The sequence below is a fragment of the Lonchura striata genome, chromosome 3 (assembly GCF_050655825.1).
Source record: "Lonchura striata isolate lonStrDom1 chromosome 3, ASM5065582v1, whole genome shotgun sequence".
Taxonomy (NCBI): domain Eukaryota; kingdom Metazoa; phylum Chordata; class Aves; order Passeriformes; family Estrildidae; genus Lonchura; species Lonchura striata.
Window position 1 is genome coordinate 108,276,490 of NC_140705.1, and position 20,119 is coordinate 108,296,608.

At 36.4% G+C, this 20,119-nt stretch overlaps 1 protein-coding gene across 4 annotated transcripts in view; it reads right to left on the minus strand.

The window, feature by feature from the left end:
* Window positions 1-20,119, minus strand: part of BABAM2 (BRISC and BRCA1 A complex member 2) — a 159,432-nt gene that overhangs the window by 110,340 nt on the left and 28,973 nt on the right. For all 4 annotated transcript variants that reach the window (XR_014954520.1, XM_021552247.3, XM_085577208.1 and 1 more), the window contains 2 exons: window positions 16,852-16,946; window positions 123-317 (listed from right to left, as the gene is read on the minus strand). Coding sequence is in view for 3 of the 4 variants with exons in the window: in XM_021552247.3 (XP_021407922.1) it covers window positions 123-317; window positions 16,852-16,946 (290 nt within the window). In the remaining variant the exon portion in view is untranslated. The remainder of the gene's footprint in view (window positions 1-122; window positions 318-16,851; window positions 16,947-20,119) is intronic.

Consider the following 20,119-nt stretch of genomic DNA (forward strand, 5'->3'; position numbering starts at 1 on the left):
TGAAGTCAAATATGACTTCTCCGTCAGAAACAGAAAGCATTGGAGATCCACAGGAAGAACTTAAGTTTTCTGAAGCAAGAGTTGTATTTGTTAAAAGCGTTTTAGATGAAATAAGAACTTACCCAGTTGTTTTTTTTGCCAGCATAGATTTCCATGTTTTCTCCATACTGGGGCTCTTCAAGTAAAGTCTGATACTCAAACATGAGGCGAGAGCTCTCCCGTAATCGGCTGCACTGAAATTGGTGATACTGCTGCACAAGCTCTTTCACAACAAGCAGGAGGCATTCAGGGTTTGAAGGATTCCAGGAAGCTAAATTCTGTTGATTAGAAAAAAACAAAACCCAAAAGTGTTTACAGCAGTAGAAGACAAGCAATCCCCCCTTCTATATACTGATGCCCAGAGGCACGTATGCATGTGGAACTCTTGTGACAAAGCTAAACCACAACATTAAAATACAAAGGTTCTACAGTGCTTTAGACGAAAGCCAGGTTAAACAGCAGAAGCATATTTTCAAATAGAAGACCTACCACAAAACTGATAAAAGGGCTACTACCAGGCTTATATAGGCCCAAATTACCATTCTATTCTTTTGTAAAATTATGCTGTTTCACCTGAGAACTGGAAAAGTTTGAATTACATTAAAACTGATATGCAACAAGGATTAGGTAAGTACAACCTTGCAGAGTAACTGATTCAAAAAGCAGTCAAGCAAGTGAATATGGCAAATTAACACCAACTACAGATGATGCTTCATTATCTCAAACAGTGGCTACATTAACAGTGGCAGAGCAAATGGGCTCTCTTCTCTTGCCTCAACTTTGTGATTTATTTCACCTTAACTGCCTCTTCACTTGAATTACCTTGACTCATCCCCCTAACACAAATGTCATCTGTACACAGAAGTCTTTTTAATACGCCTGGCAGAAATTTTTATTACAGGTTCACTGTATTTCAAGAAATAGCTAACAGAAATAAAAATGATAATACAATTAAGAGAACTATGTCAGTTGCACAGTAGTGATGTTACCACTCCTATATGGGCTTAGATCAGTCTTCTGTGCACAGTTAATTTTATCCAGGAAGCATTTGGTGTTACAAACCATACCTAATGTGACCAATGTTACATGCCTACAACTAGTTGACCAAAAAAGGACCTATGTGAAAAGCAAAGGAGGACTCATCCTGTAGTCCATGCTGTTAGGCATGAGACAGCACTGATTGAATGTACCTAGGTACTCATATGCTTTGCACTTCAATCTTCAAGTGTTTTTCTTGATACAACCTCAGAGCATGTTAACACAATCATGTGGCTTTTGGTGAGCTTTGAGTATAAGCAAAATCAATCTGCATGTCATAGAATCATGGAATGGTTTGGGTTGGTATGACCCATAAAGATCATGTAGTTCAGGAGTGGGACACCTTCCACTAGATCAGGGTGCTCAAAGCACCTTCTAACTTGGCCTTCGACACTTCCAAGGACAGCGTTGCAACAGCTTCCCTGTGCAACCTATTCCAGTGCCTCACCACCCTCACAGTAAGTAATTTCTTCCTCATATCTAATTTTAATTTACCCTATTTCAATTTAAAGCCATTACCCTGTCTCCCACCACTCTATGTTGTTATAAAAACTCCCCTTCCAGCACTCTTGAGGGCCCATTAAGGTACTAGAAGACCTATATCACACAGATATTTGGCAATAAACTAGCTGCAACAGAATTTTAAATTGTATGAATTGTACAGTTAACATTAAGAAACCCAGAACTAGCACAGACATCTGTATTTTACAACTAAGTGATGATATAATACAGTAGCTTCATAAAATTTCTTCTCCATATTTGTATTCAATGTAGTTAGATACCGTGCTACTTCTTCCTGTAAGTTGCAGATATTTCATAAACAAATCCATATTTTGTGTAACACCAAAAGTAATAAATACAAGTAATAAACACAACTGAATGAGTTGCACAGAGAAGTTGTTGAGTCTCTGTCCTTAGAGATAATCAAAACCTGACTGGACAAGGACCTGGACAGCTTGATCTATCTGATCCTGCCCAGGCAGGGCAGCTGGGCTAATGATCTCTATCTAAAGACTCCTTCCAATCTCAGCTAGTTTTAGCTTTATGAAGAGGTTTACAAAAAGCTCAAACTGAAACAGGATCTTAGCAAGGTGAGATCCACAGCTCTGGCCTGAAAGGAGTTTGTGTATAAATTTTATCTTCTGATATCCCTGATACCCAGCAAAGGCAGATAGAAAGCTTAATCAGTTACCAGGCACCATGCTGCAGCTCTACAATGAAATTTACTTGTAGCCTTATCTCTAATTAAGATGGCTATTTCCATTAGAAAGGGTTATAACTTTTATTATTTCTGACGACTTTAGATATGTCCCTATGGAATAGTTTTGTACAGACTTAAGTATATGTGTTAAATGGCTCAATATTTCAAGTGTTTCTCTTTCCACAACTTTATTCTTTTTTCCCACTTAATATATATTAAGATCATACCAAAATGAATTTGTAATTTTCAGCATCATCACTTGAAACATACCAGTCTAATTTGTCAGTGAAAGCAATGGGAAGTATGTATTGCTGTGTTCTACATGCATGAACAGCTAGCTACAGGATTGAACTGTATTCCTATTTTCCTGCTCACTCTGATTCTGGTTGAAAGGGCTGCTCTGCATGGCTAAAATGCTCTTCTTGAACCTCTACCTTTAAAAGTTACTCCAGTATCATAGACTTCACATTTGACCACGGCTCAATGTAAAAGTACTGTTTTCTCTCCTAGGAACACTTACAAACTGGTAATATTATCACAGCCATATCTGAAAATGTAAGCTACATTCCAGAGGAATTGGTCAATTGGTGATATTTTAATGCAATTTATATAAGTTCCTCAAATACTACAGAGTGACTGAAAACCTTGCTCTTCCTTGTCTGCTACATACAGCTGGTAAAAATTTGTTTACAACTTGAACCTATTTAAGCTTATCCAATTCTACAAAATACTAGAGAAAATCTGACAAGTAGACAGCATCTTCTAGGAAACACATTTTCTACCATTCAGTCTGAAACCAGACTGCATATAACCTTAAATTTCCTGTTCCCAAGCTGCTGCTCAAATAAAACATTTCCAGAAAGCCAGAGGATGTAATATGCCAGTATGTATTGATATCAGCCAGACAAGTGGGAATAACCTTTCCTCCTAATGACATTGGTATAACACAATAGAAATGTTCTGTCAAAGGAAATGACCAACAGTATTTTAATAACTGACCTAAATGCAACTGAACCTTTTGTTTTTTAAATAACGTTACACTACAGAACAAAAAAAGAGCAAGAGGAAATCCATTGTCATTTGTGCAGCACAGAGCTAAAGGAGTGCTCTTTTCAAACAATTCAAGAACATTGCATCTAAACAGTGTTTATTCTGTATTGCCTTAAAGCTACAGGTATCAAAATTAATTATTTGACTGTAGGATCCTTACTAAACACTTCTCATTCAGCAACTCAAGTTTCAGAGTACAAACTGGTTATAAAAACAAGTCACCTGAAGGACAATTCAACTACCCACTCAGGACATAGATGAATTATAATGGATTCTCACTGATGAAAGAAGAAACATTCAAACAAGGGCTACAAAAATTTTCTGAAACACAAATTCTGATTTATATAAAACTTTTTTTAGCTTTAGAACTATATTATTGTAGTGCATGTTATTTGGCATTTGGCCACTACATTTCCACCCATTTTGTTAACTTTACAGAAGGGCTGTACTTTCCATGAGATCTAAAGTAATAAATTTTTACACAAACACTATCAAATATAGTGCCATGTTTATGGATGAAATTTCTTTTTACATATCTTAGTGTAACTTATTTGCCCTAAGCACTAGGTTCATTCACCTGAAATATTTTTAAACAACTTTAATCCAATTTCAACAGGATGTCAAGATATGTGCTATATTGTTCTCTGTTTCAAACAACACCTTCTTTAATCTTCCTTCTGTTTTTGAAATCAAAGATAAAGTAAGCAACTACCTGTAAAATACATTGTTGAAATCTGAGGCAGAATTTGATTTGCCAAGTTTATCCCTTTTAGAGTGTGTACATTGCTACAATTTCAGCATCACAGAGATTCTTCTGAGGACACACAATTTGTCCCTTTAGTTGATGAGAGCAGTGTCCCTGCAGCAGCTAGGTGACCTTTTCCGTTAGAGGGAAAGGACCTTCTAAATAAGATTTTATTTAGCAATGCAGTATTGTTTTCACTATTAGACTTTGGAAATCATCAAAATCTTAAACTTGGAGCAAAAACAGTAGTAACCTCTATGCTTAATTTTCTGATTGTTTGCCTGAAGGCTGCATTCCAGCTTAATAAATCCAGCTTTTTACGAGATTGTAGTTAAGAATATCTAAAACTTCAGAAGACCAGAGTTTCTGGTGTTTGTGTTTCATGGCTTCATGGCTTTCAAGTTCTGCTTGAAAACTCCGATCTTGTATAAGTATTAGAATCTGATTCAAGATTATGAGGTTTAGTTGTTACAACTTTTAAAAAATCCTGGGAATAAGAACACAGACAAATCACTGAAGCCAAGAAGATGACAAAAATGACAAGACAATTATGTATGTAGAAAAAGACTTGTTGCTTTCTGTGGCTTATATCAAAATCTTCTGCCTTGCTCACAAATCTATACATTATCATTTTACCAAAATCACATGCATGCTGGAAAGATGGGTTTTTTCCTCTTGAGTTGTGAATAAAATAGAGAAAAAAAAAGATCACAGTGACTGGGGTATTGACAGACTAAGTTACATATTCCACTCAATAAATCCTGCCTAATTTGAAATTAGATTTCTGCAGGCAGACAGTTAATAAAATTTAACAGAACAATCATTAATGCATTTAAAATAAATAAATCCAGACTTGGATACAATCCCTTGCCTTGTTTGCCAATAGATATCTTTAAATGAACTCTGCAGTGCAAAGTCCGTAAGTTACTCAATAGTTAGCCAGTTAGACTGAAAGTGGCTCACTGTACAACAATATACCAGTGTGAATCAACCCAAACTGCATCTGCAACTAGTTCTGCATTCATGCTGATCTCACATGATGGCCTACATGCACAACTCAGATTGGTTAGGACCATCATTAATGTTATCATTTTTTCAGCGTATCACTGAAGAACTTACCTGTTATTTCTGAGCACACAGATGGAGGCTCAAATGAATAATGCTTTTCTGTCTAGACACTGCTTGCATGTCTCTTCATGATCTCCACTAATACTGTGATCAACTTCATGCATCAGATCTTAATTTCAACCTTTCAGGATTTAATTTCAGCTTTTTTTTTGTTTTGTTTTGTTTTGCCATATTGCAACTTGTACAACTTTCATTTTCTAAAAAGATCAATTGTTGCCTCATCTTAAGAAGCAGAGAAGGTTTAGTAGCAGGTTTAGATACATCAAAAATGACTGTATATTCTTGTGGCACAAAAATCTGCTAATGTCATCTGTGACAATTGGGTAACCCCCATTTTTCCAGTTAGGGAATGAATGAAAAATGATCTTCAGGAATAAATTCAAAATGGCCTGCAGGAAAAGTAATAGAATGAGAACTTCCATATGACAGAGACTAGACTCCAGAAGCATCACTGCCCACAGAGCTGTAGCTACTGTCATACAAAATATGGCCAATAACCATTTACCTATCCATAAGTAAGCAATTCAATATAAAGAAATTAAATGCTCCTTCACAGCAGAAGTTTTCCTTGCTGACTTTTTTCATTATAGAACAAGGTTTCATGACAAGGTCTTTAAGAAAACAGTTATCTAAACCTTTAAATTATTAACCAATAGCATGTACATTCACTAAATTTTGCCCTCTAGCTCATGTTGTGTGGCAATAGGGATGGAAAAATAGTATTCGAATATTATATACGGATTAACAGACCATAGGCGTGCATCAAACTATGTCTACATTAGAGAAATCCAAGTGATTCAAGAGATCTTTTCTGACAATCTGCCAGATATTAAGTTAAACAATCTCACCAAGGAGCATTGATTTTCACTAAGAAGTATAACCCCAGAGATTTTGTCAGGCTGCACATTCAATTTGTGAATTCCCTGGCTCCCGATCCTGTCTGCTGACAGAAGTTGGCTGCATAGTAAGCGAACAGTTTGATAGGGAAAGGTTTTTTTGACATTCAGACATGACCAGAGTTGAGAAAATGAATTCACTTGAAGTTGGTATAAAAGGCAGAGTAGAGCTGTTATAAGGCCACCCACAGAGTGCAATTTAAGCCATTTCAACAGTAACTAATTTAAATGAGTAGCAATGACACCAACTGGATTTCCAAAAGAGACAAGGAAAATTTGCAGCCTGACACTATCAGTTCTAGTGAGATCTTACAGGTGAGGCAAGTGAAAAACCCCCTACAAAGTAACTTCTCAGCGCTATTAGCAAAGACATGCAGAGTTTAGCTTTCCAAAGAAGCCATACTATTCAACTTCTGGCAAAGAAACCACATTTAAATTTTGTTCTGGAACATTCTGTGCTTTGTAATCTTTCCTTTATCCTTCCAAGAAAGCTAATAAAGAACCTATGCAAACTACTCAGTGCCCATGATTACCTATTATCCATTTTTTTTTTTCACAGTACAATGGGCATCATGTTCCATAATGCTGCTAATTCATAGGCTCCTTCCCAGGTTATTGCTTATTTCATAACTCCAAGCAATGTCTGCAGTAAACTATAATTCTACACTATCAGAAATGAAATACGGTAACAATTTCTAATTGATTTGAAGTTGTTTTTCTTTGAAATGTGTTTAAATACCCAGGTTGCCAGAATATCTTCCAGGAATGTGATTTTAAAGAAGACAGATTGCAACTGTTTTTCCTGGCTATACTACAGGAAATAACAGCAAGATCTTATTTTAAGTTAGTGTACTTCTATATTTCTAAGCAAGAAATTAACTTTCATGAGAAAATGTCAGTAAACAAAACCTCCCAAGTCCGTAACAGCGCTAATGCATTTCTATAGCATCTTTCATCCAGAATTATCATAAAGAATAATGTTAAGTACAGATTTGCATTTTGTTTATATCCATGCACACCACACGCACACAACTTGCATCCCACAGTGGCTTAAAATCAATACCAATATAAGTTTTTACCCAAAATGAGAAAGATCACAGTGTGATATTAGCACTTATCCTCCACATAAATACAGAGAAGAGACTGGTCCAGTGGTTACAGCACTAGCCTAGAATCTGACAATATCTGCTTGCAGTCCCCACTTTGCTCTACTCTGCACAGGCCACCACAGGGAAATTGCTCACAGAAAAAGGCACAGGATAATTATCTACCATATGCTCACATCTTTCTATCAACAGATATTTTTCACAGTATTTGCAGGGCTGGAGTGTTATAACAACTTCAAAAGCTTCAGTATCTTAGCAGCCAGCACTTAAACATCCTACAGGCTGCAGCTTCCAATCAATCACTGTAAACCTACATGCCATCTACTTGTCATCTTGTTTTCACAGGTTCTTCATATCCCTCTCCCCCAAAGCACCACTGGAACAACTTTCTGGAGTGATCTTCTTGAAATGATCATTTTTAGGCCCAAGCAAACATCAAAACTTAACATTTCATAGCAACAGTTCAACTCTGGAGCAATCCTGTCATTGCAAATACAACCAAAGAATGTACAGACCTTGTGTGCTCGGCTGCTGTGAATACCAGATAAAAAAGTTTGCACGAAGCAAAGCTTTGGATTGTCCGTATTTATTTTAATTTTATTTTTGGCAAGAGGCTATGAAAACTGGATACAGAAATTAGAATTATAAACACTTAGGCGAAATCCCAAATACCTGAGGGCCTTGAATTAGCAAGAAAATACAGAGCAGGAAAACAACATAAGAAATTAATTCTGCTTTCAGAAGAGCATCTTATATCGTGCATGAAATTATTTTCCCTTTTTTCTTCCACTGGCTACACAGCGTGATTCTTGATAAATGATGCAATACCCAAAGCAGCTCTATAACAGATCCCAGCAAATCTGACAAATGGAGAACATGTTTTCTTCTGCATTCATCTAGAATAACTGCAAAACTGCCCCTCAAGTATCATTCACCCAAAAAAGGAGCAAACTCAGCTTCCAAAGGTTACCACAAATTTTTTCTATTTCCTGCTGAAGGAGCAGTGAAGAGACAGCTGATTTTGTTAAGTTAAGGGTATTCAGGAAATGCAGAATCTGTGAAGCTGAACTCAGGAGAATATTTTTATGTTGTGTACTCTTCCTGAAAGAGTCTGTTTCTCCCACAGACCTCTCTTAAAAGATAATCAGACCCTTAAAAGCTACAACTGCCTACTATCTAATTAATCTCCTGAAGATTTGACACGCATAAGCATTTCTTGTCCTACTTTGCTAGGGATGAGAGCAAGTTTTGTTTCTTTACAGACCTCTCAGCACACCTCCCTCAAAGCAGATGATACCTTCACCTGATCCAAGAGGGCATTTCTTAACTCCTTCAGCATGTATTCAATTCTGGGTTAGTGAATACAATGCACTAATCATTAGTTTTCCATGTGAGCACACTGCACTTTCTTCCCCTGGGAGTTGACTACCAGGTGTACATATTTAATTAGACATAATAGGTAAAAGGAACAAAGCATGAAGACAAGACAAATTCCCCACAAGACATAGGCACATGCATCTTTTACCTAAAGACTCACCATGCCTTGATGGCAGTGTGAACAGACCTAATTCCTCAGACCCTCAGAGAACAGACCACTGTTACTGCTTCACCTCAAGAGTCCCTGTCAAATAACAAGCCTTTCACTCTTATCAGCTCTTGTGGTTTTTTCCTTTCCTGTCAATTCAAGTAATTTTAGCTACAGCAAAAAGGCAGAACCTTTACAGCTAATGTTTTGGATAGCATCCACTAACCTCCCTTGAGCATTTATCTGCACATGCAGAACTGTTTTCTTCTAAGCATTTTTCCCCTTCCAAAATCCCACAAATTAAAATCAATGTATAACACAGTGGATCTCACTGTTGTGAGAGAAGTATTGCCATCTTTATTTTCACACCTGTACTACAAGAGGGTTTATAAGTCCTTGAATATACAGTCCCTAAAAAAAACCACTTACAAAATACCATTGTGTAAATCATAAGATATTAGAAATAAAAATTATTTGTCTACCATACCATAAAAATTATTGCGAATTAGTTATTTCTTCTCAAAAAAACAAAAAAAAAAAAAAAAAAAAAAAAACCCAAAAAAAACCAGCATGAAAACATTCTTTTGGTTCCTTTATGAAAGTAAAAGCTGCATCTCTGAGAAGATGGGCATAGGGCAGAGTTCATGTAAAACTGTATGAACACTTATACTGCAAACAAAAGACTCAAGATGTTGACTAAATTTGAATTATATTTCTGTAGTTATCTCTAAAAAGGAGCAGATATGCCTGAGGAACTGAAATAGAAGATAGCAAGGAAACAAAGATGTAAAAGAATGTAAAGAATGAGTAAAACAAAGAGAGGTTTTGAAACAAATATAGGCTGATATTTAAACTGGTAAAAAGGAAAGAAAATGTATCTTCAGCCCTCCTCCATTTGGAGAAATGAATAGATCTTTTGAAAATCACCCTGAGTGCAAAGACATTTATTTCTTTGTCCCAACAATATCTTTTGAAGGAAAGAACCTTCAGGGTACCAAACTTAAACTAATTTCACTGGGGAAAAGTGCAATTATAAATTATAACACAATTCACAAGCCAGAATTAAATCAAATACAAAACTACATTATTAGACAGAATGACCATTTCTAACTGTTCTTCTGTAATCAGTTAATTTAAAAGTTTTTTCTACTTGAATTTTCATAAGCAATGACCAACTTCCTCTACAGAAAAATGAATTATAGTAGCACATCAACATGAATTCAATGGGCATACTACACAGAGTTTAAATGTATTCTCAATTCAGGAAGATTCTCCTAGAATAAGTCTTTTCTCTCAAAAAAATCCCCGTCCCTACCCAAGCCCCTTGTAAACATGTTTCTACAAAGCTAACAAGCTGTTGCCCTCAAGACATGCCATTTCTTACTGTTTATAGGGTTCTTGTAAGGAAGCAGAGTGCATTTTGACAGTAACACCACACATAAGGGCCAGAATCCCTCAATTTTTCACTAGTTTTTCTGATAATGCTTTTTTCACCATTTTTAACAAAACACTGCTCAAGAGAAGTATGATTATATACTAATAAACTGAAGCAAAAATAGTCAAAAGTACCTTACCACTTTTCTGGTTTACATTAAAGATTTATAAATGCCAACACATTATCATTGTACTCCCAAACTTTCACCTAAAAGATGTTCTGCTTTCATATGTCTGGCTTGGGATATCCAACTTTATATATTTGGTATGAGCTGTGGCTCGAAAGTGAATGATTTGCTGGAATTTGTTATACCACCCATACCAAGGAAAGACATGCAAGCCTAAACATCTTTTTCAGCATTTTACATTAAGATTTAGGCATCCTGTTATTCTGGTCCCAACTTCTGGCCCATCTATAAACCTATGACCATGAAAAATATGGCAAAGTCATATGACAAACAAAAAATATTTTTTTCCTAAAACAATGCTATGAATGGAAAACCATAAAATGTTTTCTCCCTGTTTTACTACTGCACAATGATTAAGTCCTTCACCACATGCACTTTATTTAGTATGTCAGAAAAATATTTTCCCCCATTTTGCCATCATTCAGTCAAATGTCCATGCACATTCCTAATGCTCTCCAAAAACTAGTCTTTCCTGGGCTGAAATACTATATTTTAAAAGCTAATACTCTGGATTTTTCATATTCTAGGGAGAAACTGCATTATCAGAGAAGCTTGTGCCAGAAAATGAAAGGAAATTTTTCCCCCTGGAGCCCTTTACAAAATGAATGGAATTAATTTTGCTTTCTGTACCAGCAGGATTTAAGCAAGAAAGGCAAAACTACCTTGCTTAACAGATATTTTGCTCCCTTGAAATTAAAGGAGAGTTATCAAACGGTAGATTTTTCTTTTTTTAAAAAAAATTCTGGATTCACTAGGTTAAAAGTTGAGCCAAAATGCTGCAATCTAGCAAAACACAACTTTTAACCTCAGCATATTCTCTTCTAGTTATGCTTTGAGACAGAAAGCCATGTTTTATAAACTGTGCTAGGAAATGCTGAAGTCTGGCAAAAAGAAAGTGAGGTAAACACATGCAATGACTTCACAGAAATAGAAGAGGATAAAGTAGTACAATGTAGCTAACCATCTCTCAGCCCTATAAATATTAACAACTCTAGACAAAAAGGACAAAAACGAAAGGCTGCAAGACAAATTAAGAAGACTAAAAACAAGGAGAAAAAGGAATAATTTCCCAGTATAGAAAGATTTTGAAAGACTCAAAGATGGAAAGATGACAGGAAAACCTTTTCTGCCATGCTCTTGAACTCCTTCTGCTGGACTGTATAGCCACCATGTTTACCACACGTCTGCACAGATAATCCTGACACGCTCTCAGCACCGTGTGACTTCTCAGAAAGACCTCCTGAATGCTGGCCTCACACATGCTGCAGTCAAGCTGGCCAGGCTACACCAGGAGAGGATTCCCAGCCAGAATTCTCTTTTGGGGATTTCTCATTTTAGATCCAGTACTTATTCAACTTGGCAGAGGGGCTGAATCAGATCATCTCCAGAGGGCCCTTCCAACCCTAACTATTCTGTGATTTTGTGATTCCCTGAGGAACAGTGTGGAGTTTGGACACCAAAATCAGATCAAAATACATTCAAAATTATATTCTTTCAGACCTGACTTTAAAAGGAATGCTGCACTGGTATGCCACTATTCAAAATGTGAACAAAATTGTATACTATAAGTGCCAACAACACCAGTCAAAAAGTCCTTGGGAAAGTTCCTGAATGAATTACTTCTCTGATGGTATAAAATGAGATTTTTTTTTTCCATTGCCTATCAATACCAGACAAGCTTCAGCAAGGCTGCAGTGCATATATATATATATATGCATATATGATGCATATATGTATACACATATACATACATGTGTGCATGCATACCTGCATTCCCCATATATACAAATAGGTAGGATCAATAGAGAGGGACAGGAATAAGAAGTTTTCAAAATTAATGTTTGTTTCAGAAAATTAAACATTAAATAATATGAGATTATAAATAATCAAAACATATATTGACATATAAAGTCAAGACATGGCTGCAAAATGAACATGATAAATGGGAATATAAAGTAGTTCAAAACAAGGGAAAAACCTAATAAATTGAAGGATCCAATTCTGCATTCTGTCTCACTTAAATTACCCAAGTTCAACTGAAGCGGAAGTAATTTAAGTCTTTCATTACAAGAGAAGCAGGTTAGGGGGTCCAAAAATGAAATCTGCTGCTGCCATTTGAAATAGAGCACACAAAAGAGCTAAACAGGTTTGAACTCACCCATGCATTTCTCAGACAAGCAGAACCCACTGCTGTGGCTTTATATTTTAAAATCACACTCCAAAACCAGTGAGCTCATTGCCCTTATGGGGGGCTCTCACACTAGAACACATAACAGCTGAATCCTTGCTAACAATACAACTGACAGACTTTTTAAAACAGTTCCAACAGCATTAGTTAATATAAGGGGCGCTTGAGCTTTTTTGGAGCTACTATGAGCAGGGGGACAACTGACACTATTAAACATGTACCTCATGCACCTGAGTAAATAAATAAAAATTAGTGAAAGAGGGGAGTATTTAAAGGATCTCCTCACTACCCATGAAAAGCTAACTCAGCAACCAAGAGAAATAATGATTAAGACACAGAAAAAAAATACAACCTTCACAATAGTCCTCATATAGCCAAATGAGTCTAATAAGCACAAATAGAAGAACTTAAAAACAAACATTGGTCTACACAAGATATAGAGTGTGACAGCCAATACACTTGAGAAGCACAATGAGCTGAATTAACTCCACAGTGACTGGAATCTGTAGCCCGTATCAATAATTACACAAAAACAATCCTCCCAAAGCTAGGTATGGGCATGAGAACTGCAGTGGCATACTCTCTGAAGGTCTCTGATGACTGTATCTTTCTCCCATGCAAATGCAGCACTAAGTATTCCCACAAGGAATATGCTATATACTAGCCCACAAGGACACATTCAGCACTTAATAAGCTTCAGGAAATGCTCATGTCTTCTTACCTCCATTCCCACTAAGGCTATTGAAGCCTTTTTGATAGCAATGGGTGGGCAGAATAATTCTGGCAAGACTAGCTGGAGACCTGAAGTAGAATACCAAGATACCCATTTCCTTGAACTGACAGTTACCTTGCTTATACTTCTATTGTATCCTCTTGCCAAACAGAAGATAATTCAATATCATTGGAAAAATAGGGTTAACATTTTAAATAAGCACTTCAGCTATTAATTGGCTCACATTAACAATCAACTAGGCTAACATAACAAACAATTCTTGTTACTCAAACTGGCGTCATTGTAATGAGCTCCAAATTAATCTCATCCGTACACAATCACTAATCTTGTTGTGTGCCAACTGAATTTTTAATCAGAACGGAGTGAATCATAGGTTGTTTTTAAAATACATTTCTAATACTTGTCATCCAAAGTGAATAAACACTAGAGAGGAAAGAACTTTTCTATTTACATTCTGAGAAGCTGATTTTATTTATGCATACTATACATGCAAGTATTAAATGCATTTGATAGGAAAACACTCTTAATGACAGTAAAATGTAAAAATGTTTCTTTTTAATAACTATTTGAGCATGAACAGAACCACCAACCTAAAGAATTTAGCCTCCTGACTGTAATTAAAACTGTACAACAAACCAAAAGGAGCACTTGCCCCACTGTTGAAGTGCTCCACAATGCCGACATCATCAACAAGATCAGCACGCAAACAAGTAGACCCTGAGTCCAGCAGAGTAACCACTATTGCTAAGATATGTAATGAAGCACAGCCTTTGCAGTGCTGAACTTGAGACTCAAGTTGAGTTTCAAATCCAAGTGACTTTAATGTTTGTGCAAGACACAAAAGCAAAGCTAAATTTCAATGAGCATTTTCAATTTGATTCTGCAATTGCAGTATCCATTCAAGAAAGCATTAGCCCTGCTTATAAAACAAGAGTGCTCAACACATTTCTCTACTGCTGAAATACTGGTCTAATCATTAAGGAATTCTCTGGGGAAAAAAAAAAAACAAACAACACAAAACATGAACTATTCCTCTAGAGCATTCACTTTTTAGAATGCAGTATTTCTGGAATCTTGCTTTAGCTGCCTAGCTAATGGCTGCTTAACTGAATGCCTATTACCATGCTCAAATGAAAACCTAACTGGAAGCTTTGCCCATGGCCATGGAAACTGAAGAGTGACTGAAACGATCTGCATCACAGCCATTCAAATGTCTTGGGGGATGCCTACTGACAGCCTCCATTAGAGCCACATGAGCTTGAGGAATCTGGAGTACCTGGTTCTCCTTTCATGCTAAGCATAATGCCTGACTCAAGCCATCTAACAACATGTGGCGACTTCTTAAAAAACAAGACACTCAGACAGATGAGACCAGTGCATGCAGGCTCAATGTCTGAATTCCCACATATGCAATGGCACATATTATTTAGAGAATGTGCTCCTCCTTGAATAACATCTACATCTACATTCTGTGCATGGTAGATTCTGTTTGGATTGCCAGGAACTGTTGCATCAGAAGTATTTGAAGGCTGCTCAAGATTAAGAGCACTGAATTATGGTCAATGTGCTAATCTGTATTTTACTTCTAGTCAGTAGACAGCTATGTTAACACATTTAAGAAGTCTGCTAATATCTTAGAATTCAATTAAAATTATCTTCATTAAACAGCTCTCACATTTGTAGAAAGAAGGGAGCTATTCAAAGACTTAGCAGAATAAGCAAGTTATTGTTGATACAACATTCTGAAGAAAATATCTACAAACCATATGGAACTTTAAACAGTGAATGCAAAACTAAAGGTACACGATGTAGACCACAGCTGCAAGGTGGAAATAACATCCTCCAATACCATCAGGACAAACTGAAGGCTACATTTACATAGTGAATGCTTCAGCAAGGCATAATGGCCAAAGAAACACTGTTGGCTTGCAGATTTCTTCTTTGGTTAGTTCTAATTACTTTCAAATAGTCTGGTTAATATCTCATTATATAAGAAGAAGCAAATGGCTCTTCTGAGTTGCTTTCCAACAAAAAAGACAAGAAGTTTTTTCTGTGCTTAGGCAGAAGAAATGCAACACTCCCAGAAAAAGCATCATTAATGAACAATGTAAGAAAGAAAGAAAAATAAGGATGTTTTTATCTTTGCAGGTTTTCCAGTAGATCACAACTGTTAATGACTTCTTTTCACATGAGAAATATGGCACCGTACCACTCTCAGCAAGCTTCTCCATCTGAACAGCATTTCTGCAAGATGTCCCAAATTATTTAATATCTCATTTGCAATTTGTTATTAATTTATGTTTTCCAGTACATTAAAAGGTGTTTCTCTTCTTTTAATATCAACTATAAAAAGTAGTTGCTAATGTGAACACTTCTCACGAGGTTGTAAGAATGTGAAGGTTGTGAAACAAATAAGAAAAAGAGGAAAATAGAATTGGTACATAAACAAGTGTGAAAACAATTCCAGAACTGCCATAGAAAGAAAAACCTTTTTTATAAACTAGTGTAATGAAATAGCTGTTCATCAGCACCATGCCTCCTATGTAAAGCAGTTTGCAAGCTTAACAGCAAAGTGACCAGGAGAAAAAACGAAATGTGACATTCACCTTTTAAAAGTTCTATTAGGTATGTTAAAAAGAATTCCTAAAACCAATTCTTTTGATCTTTGTGTATAACTTACTGTAAAGTGAAAGGTAAAACCCAAACCCAGCACTTGTTGTGTCACACATCAAGGACATGTTCAACCTCCATCATGACACCTGTACCACAGCATGACAGCTGTGACCGACTTCCTTTGGGGACCTCTGGAGATCTGCTCACAAAGCACAAGAGGAGCTGCAGGGGAGGGCTCTGCACTGTCTCTTTAGTAACTACTAGTAAGTTTTGAGATGGAGCAGTATTGTAAAAGCACAAGCACTGATAGCTTCTTCAAACAAGGCTTTACTACTTGAGGCTACCTGTGACTAGTGAACAAAATGCTTGGTTTCAGGTTGTGGTGTTTCTCCTTCTCTAGTAATAAGGCTGTCTAAAGGTATTTTCTCATTAATTTTTGTTCCTTTCACCTTTTAGAAAGTCATTTCTTTGTCTAGATAACCCTAACACACATGAGCAGATAGCTTTCTTTAATACAGTGGTTCCCATAGCATATTAACTAGATATATACTTCCTCAACAAAAAACAAAAATCAGTGTGACACCAAATTACACTTCTTTATTTTAGAGATAAATGCTTTTAAACATACAGTTTATGAACTTTTTTCCTGAGACAGATAATTTAAGATGGTCATATATTAAACAGACATATTTTTACAGATATTCTAAGTAACTAAAGGTAAAGTAAATGGCAATATTGTCTTGATTCAAATTTTTAAACTTTGTGCCCCCTCCTCCTTCCCCCCCATTTATGGATTAAACTTTAAATTACTTTAGAAAGCAATGTGTTTACACTCAAAATATCAGTGAGATAAAAGGTGTGTATCTTTTTTAGTTTGCATTGTTATAAAATTCCTGTTCCTGAAGCTATTCTAAAACAGCAAAGTCTCTCTGCAAGGTGTAAGGTTCTCAAACAGTAAAGTACTTACATGCAAGGCAGAAGGATCTGGCAAAAACTCAGCATCCTCTCCAAAGATAAAATCTGGTGGTAGGTCAGGATAGTGAGCATTAAAAATTATATCCCCTGAAAAGCAACAAATGGAAATGTTGTTTGCACTTTTATATATGTGCTTATAAATAAAAAATAAAATAATCACATACAACACCCATTTTTTAACACAGATTTTGACAGCTGCATTACATATATTTCATGTATATATCCATATAATTTTTACAAAAAATTCATAAGCAAGATAAGCATCAGATGTTTTGGGGGATGAAGTCAAATTCCTGAGGTGCAGCTTCTTCCTCCTCTGCAAGCAATGAAACATGAAATACATTATTTCTTTGTATCTCAATTGACAATTCAAACACTATTGAGGGTTGGCTCAAAACACCGAGGTAGGAAAGTGATCTTGTTTTAATAAAAAGTACCATATTTAGATGGGTGTGTTTTGCCTATTCAAAGTCAATTGCAAACTACAAAAGGTCACAACTTTCAAAATACCAGAGCTTTTAAAAATTAGTAGCATTTACTCCCTCTCTTCTCCTCACCACTGCCAACTCTTAGAAGGAAGAATACACAGTTCAATAGGAACCATTCCAACTACCCAAATTCTGGCTAAGAGAAATGCAGTATTGCACATTTAAATGGAGAGATGAAAATTAACTGAAAATATAAGACTTCATCACAGCTTGGCACTGAGATCTCATCTTGCCAGTGTCATAAGATATGCAATTAAAAGAAATTTGGGTTCTAGTATTTCACTAGTACACATACTTCAGAGTTCATATAGCTCAAGAGGAGGTCATATGCATCTGAGCTTCCAAAAAAGCCCACCCACTGTTCAAGAAAAAAATTTAAAAATAAAAATAAATGTTTCTAGCTTCACTTGTCTACCTTCCCATCATTCTTTATGACAATATGAAATAATTGAACTTTTGCATAAAGAAGATTTGTGAGGTAGGAGACATTAGAAAAAAAGACTGCCTTACTATGTGTTACGACTAATTTAAAATTCACACAGCAAAGTAAAACCAGCATGGTAATCCTTATAAACAATTCTGTTCAAGAATTTTTCATTTCTTAAAAAACTGTGAATGCAGAACTGGAGAAAAGCATTAGATGAACAAATCTTGCAAAGCCACATTTCTGGCTCAGTGATGTCACCACCTCCAGGCATTTAACATGACAGTTTTAAGTGCAGATAGTCTGTAAATTTTCTTGGCTTTAGCTGGAAGCAAGGATGCCATGAAGATTAATTGCAGGGGATGAAGTCTCATGAGCAAGAAGCCACTGGCCAGTCTGGGGTAGGAATTCTCTACAGTGGGCTCCAAATCACAAATTCACTGAGCATGTGACGAGTAGAGCACAGTGTGGGTTTCTCTTGTCCGCACTCCCACCTTCCTTTCACAGCCATCAGGAGCACGTGTAAGTATGGGGTGCAGAAAATAGCAGAGGTCTGCCAGTTAAAATTCCCAACACACTCAAAACAAAAATAAAACCTTTCATTTAATTTGAATTTCATTTAAAAGAATGAAATGGGCACCAGTCCTGGAGGAAAAGGCACAAAATTGCAACAGGAAATGCATCTACATTAAATAAGAAAAATAATTACTAGATTAGCCTAAACTGTAATACAGCACTGAAGAATTCAAAAAAATTGATATTTACTAGCTTGGGTAGTTCCTACACCACCATGACACAACCCTTTTCTTGATATTTACTGCAATTAAAATGTCATGCATAACTCCTTTCAACAACCTCATCAATTTCTACATAAAGAGCAGTGAACTTGAGGTTATGTACTGAAGGAGATTCACCTTAATACATTCTTTGATTGAGTTTCGAAAGGGGCATGAATATGAGTTATAAATAACTCAGAAAACAGTACAATGATAAAGCTTGACCCATGACTTAGGCAGCTCAATGCTACTCCAAAGAAAAGGACTGTACCTGTGCTTCTGCCATGCTCATAAGTGATGCTAAGTCACTCATTTAGCACACATTTTTCATACTGCAGGTGCTAGCTGCATGCTTTTCATTCTCTGCATTCCTGCTTTAATAGAGCTGGTGAAACAAAGCAGATAAGATATATCTACTGCTCAGCTACATAAGAGCTGCTCTCCAACTACACACATACTAAAAAAAGCTGCTTAGACTAAAAGAAGGATCAAAATAACAGCGTATTTTTGATGTTACACCTCCATACTTGAGAAGCGAAAAACTATTACAGAACCCTACATCACGAGGCAGCTTCAAGACTCTGCTTGAGTAGTGAGACCAGCAATAAACCAGCTCCACCTCTACGAGCTGCCCAGTAAGGGGTGAACCTCAGCAAAGCTGTGGCAGTAGGTGCCACTTGGAGGTTCAAGTAGGCACAAACTCTTTCCTTTAGCAGAGTGAACTCACAGCAGCTCCCAGAACCCCATGATATGCAGTGCTCAATATAGCAGTAAATGAAAGCTGGCATTATGAGTTTAACATGCTAGGTGGTAGGCTTGAACAATTTGGGGTTCAGGTCAGCTGCATATGCCAGGCAATGATTAATGCTGGGGGATTGAGGACATTTGGACATGGTATCCTCTTCTGACCACTCAGCTGTGATGCGTGGTCACACTGAGGTCAGGTACATCACATTGCAGCTGGACAAACCCAATTTATTACCTGTCTCACATACTCATATTTGTTCTTTAGACCTTCTGTCAGACCCCTTCTTCCACTAAGTATCAGTGGCATTATGAGTCCTTACCCACAGTGGACCAGCTATGCAGATATTTGCATTTTAAAAGTGTTCATGACCTACTGATACCAAGGAACTATTCAGGTAAAAGGGACAGAATCCAGAGTAAAAATTAACACTGTAATATTTGATTTTATGTTACTCATAATTATTTATAATTGCTAAAATTGCTTCTACTTGTACAGGGTAAACATGCCTCAAATCCAAATTCCCAAGTCTTTTCAATAAAAGTCACTTTGAGACCAAATATATCAATATTAATGCCAATGTGTATATCAAGATTATTTTCCCTATAGTGTATTCAATTTCCAAAAGGCCACATTTTATATACCTAAATAAGTTTTCCAGGCTTCAGAAGAATTAAAACTAGTAGTTCAGTGCCTGTTAATTATACACTCACAAACACTATTTCTGAGACCATACTCAAAATGTTTTACAACCCTACAGAAACAAAAAATTATGCCATTGCTCTTATGTTCTGACTAAACAGAAATGTACCATTTATGCCCTCCCT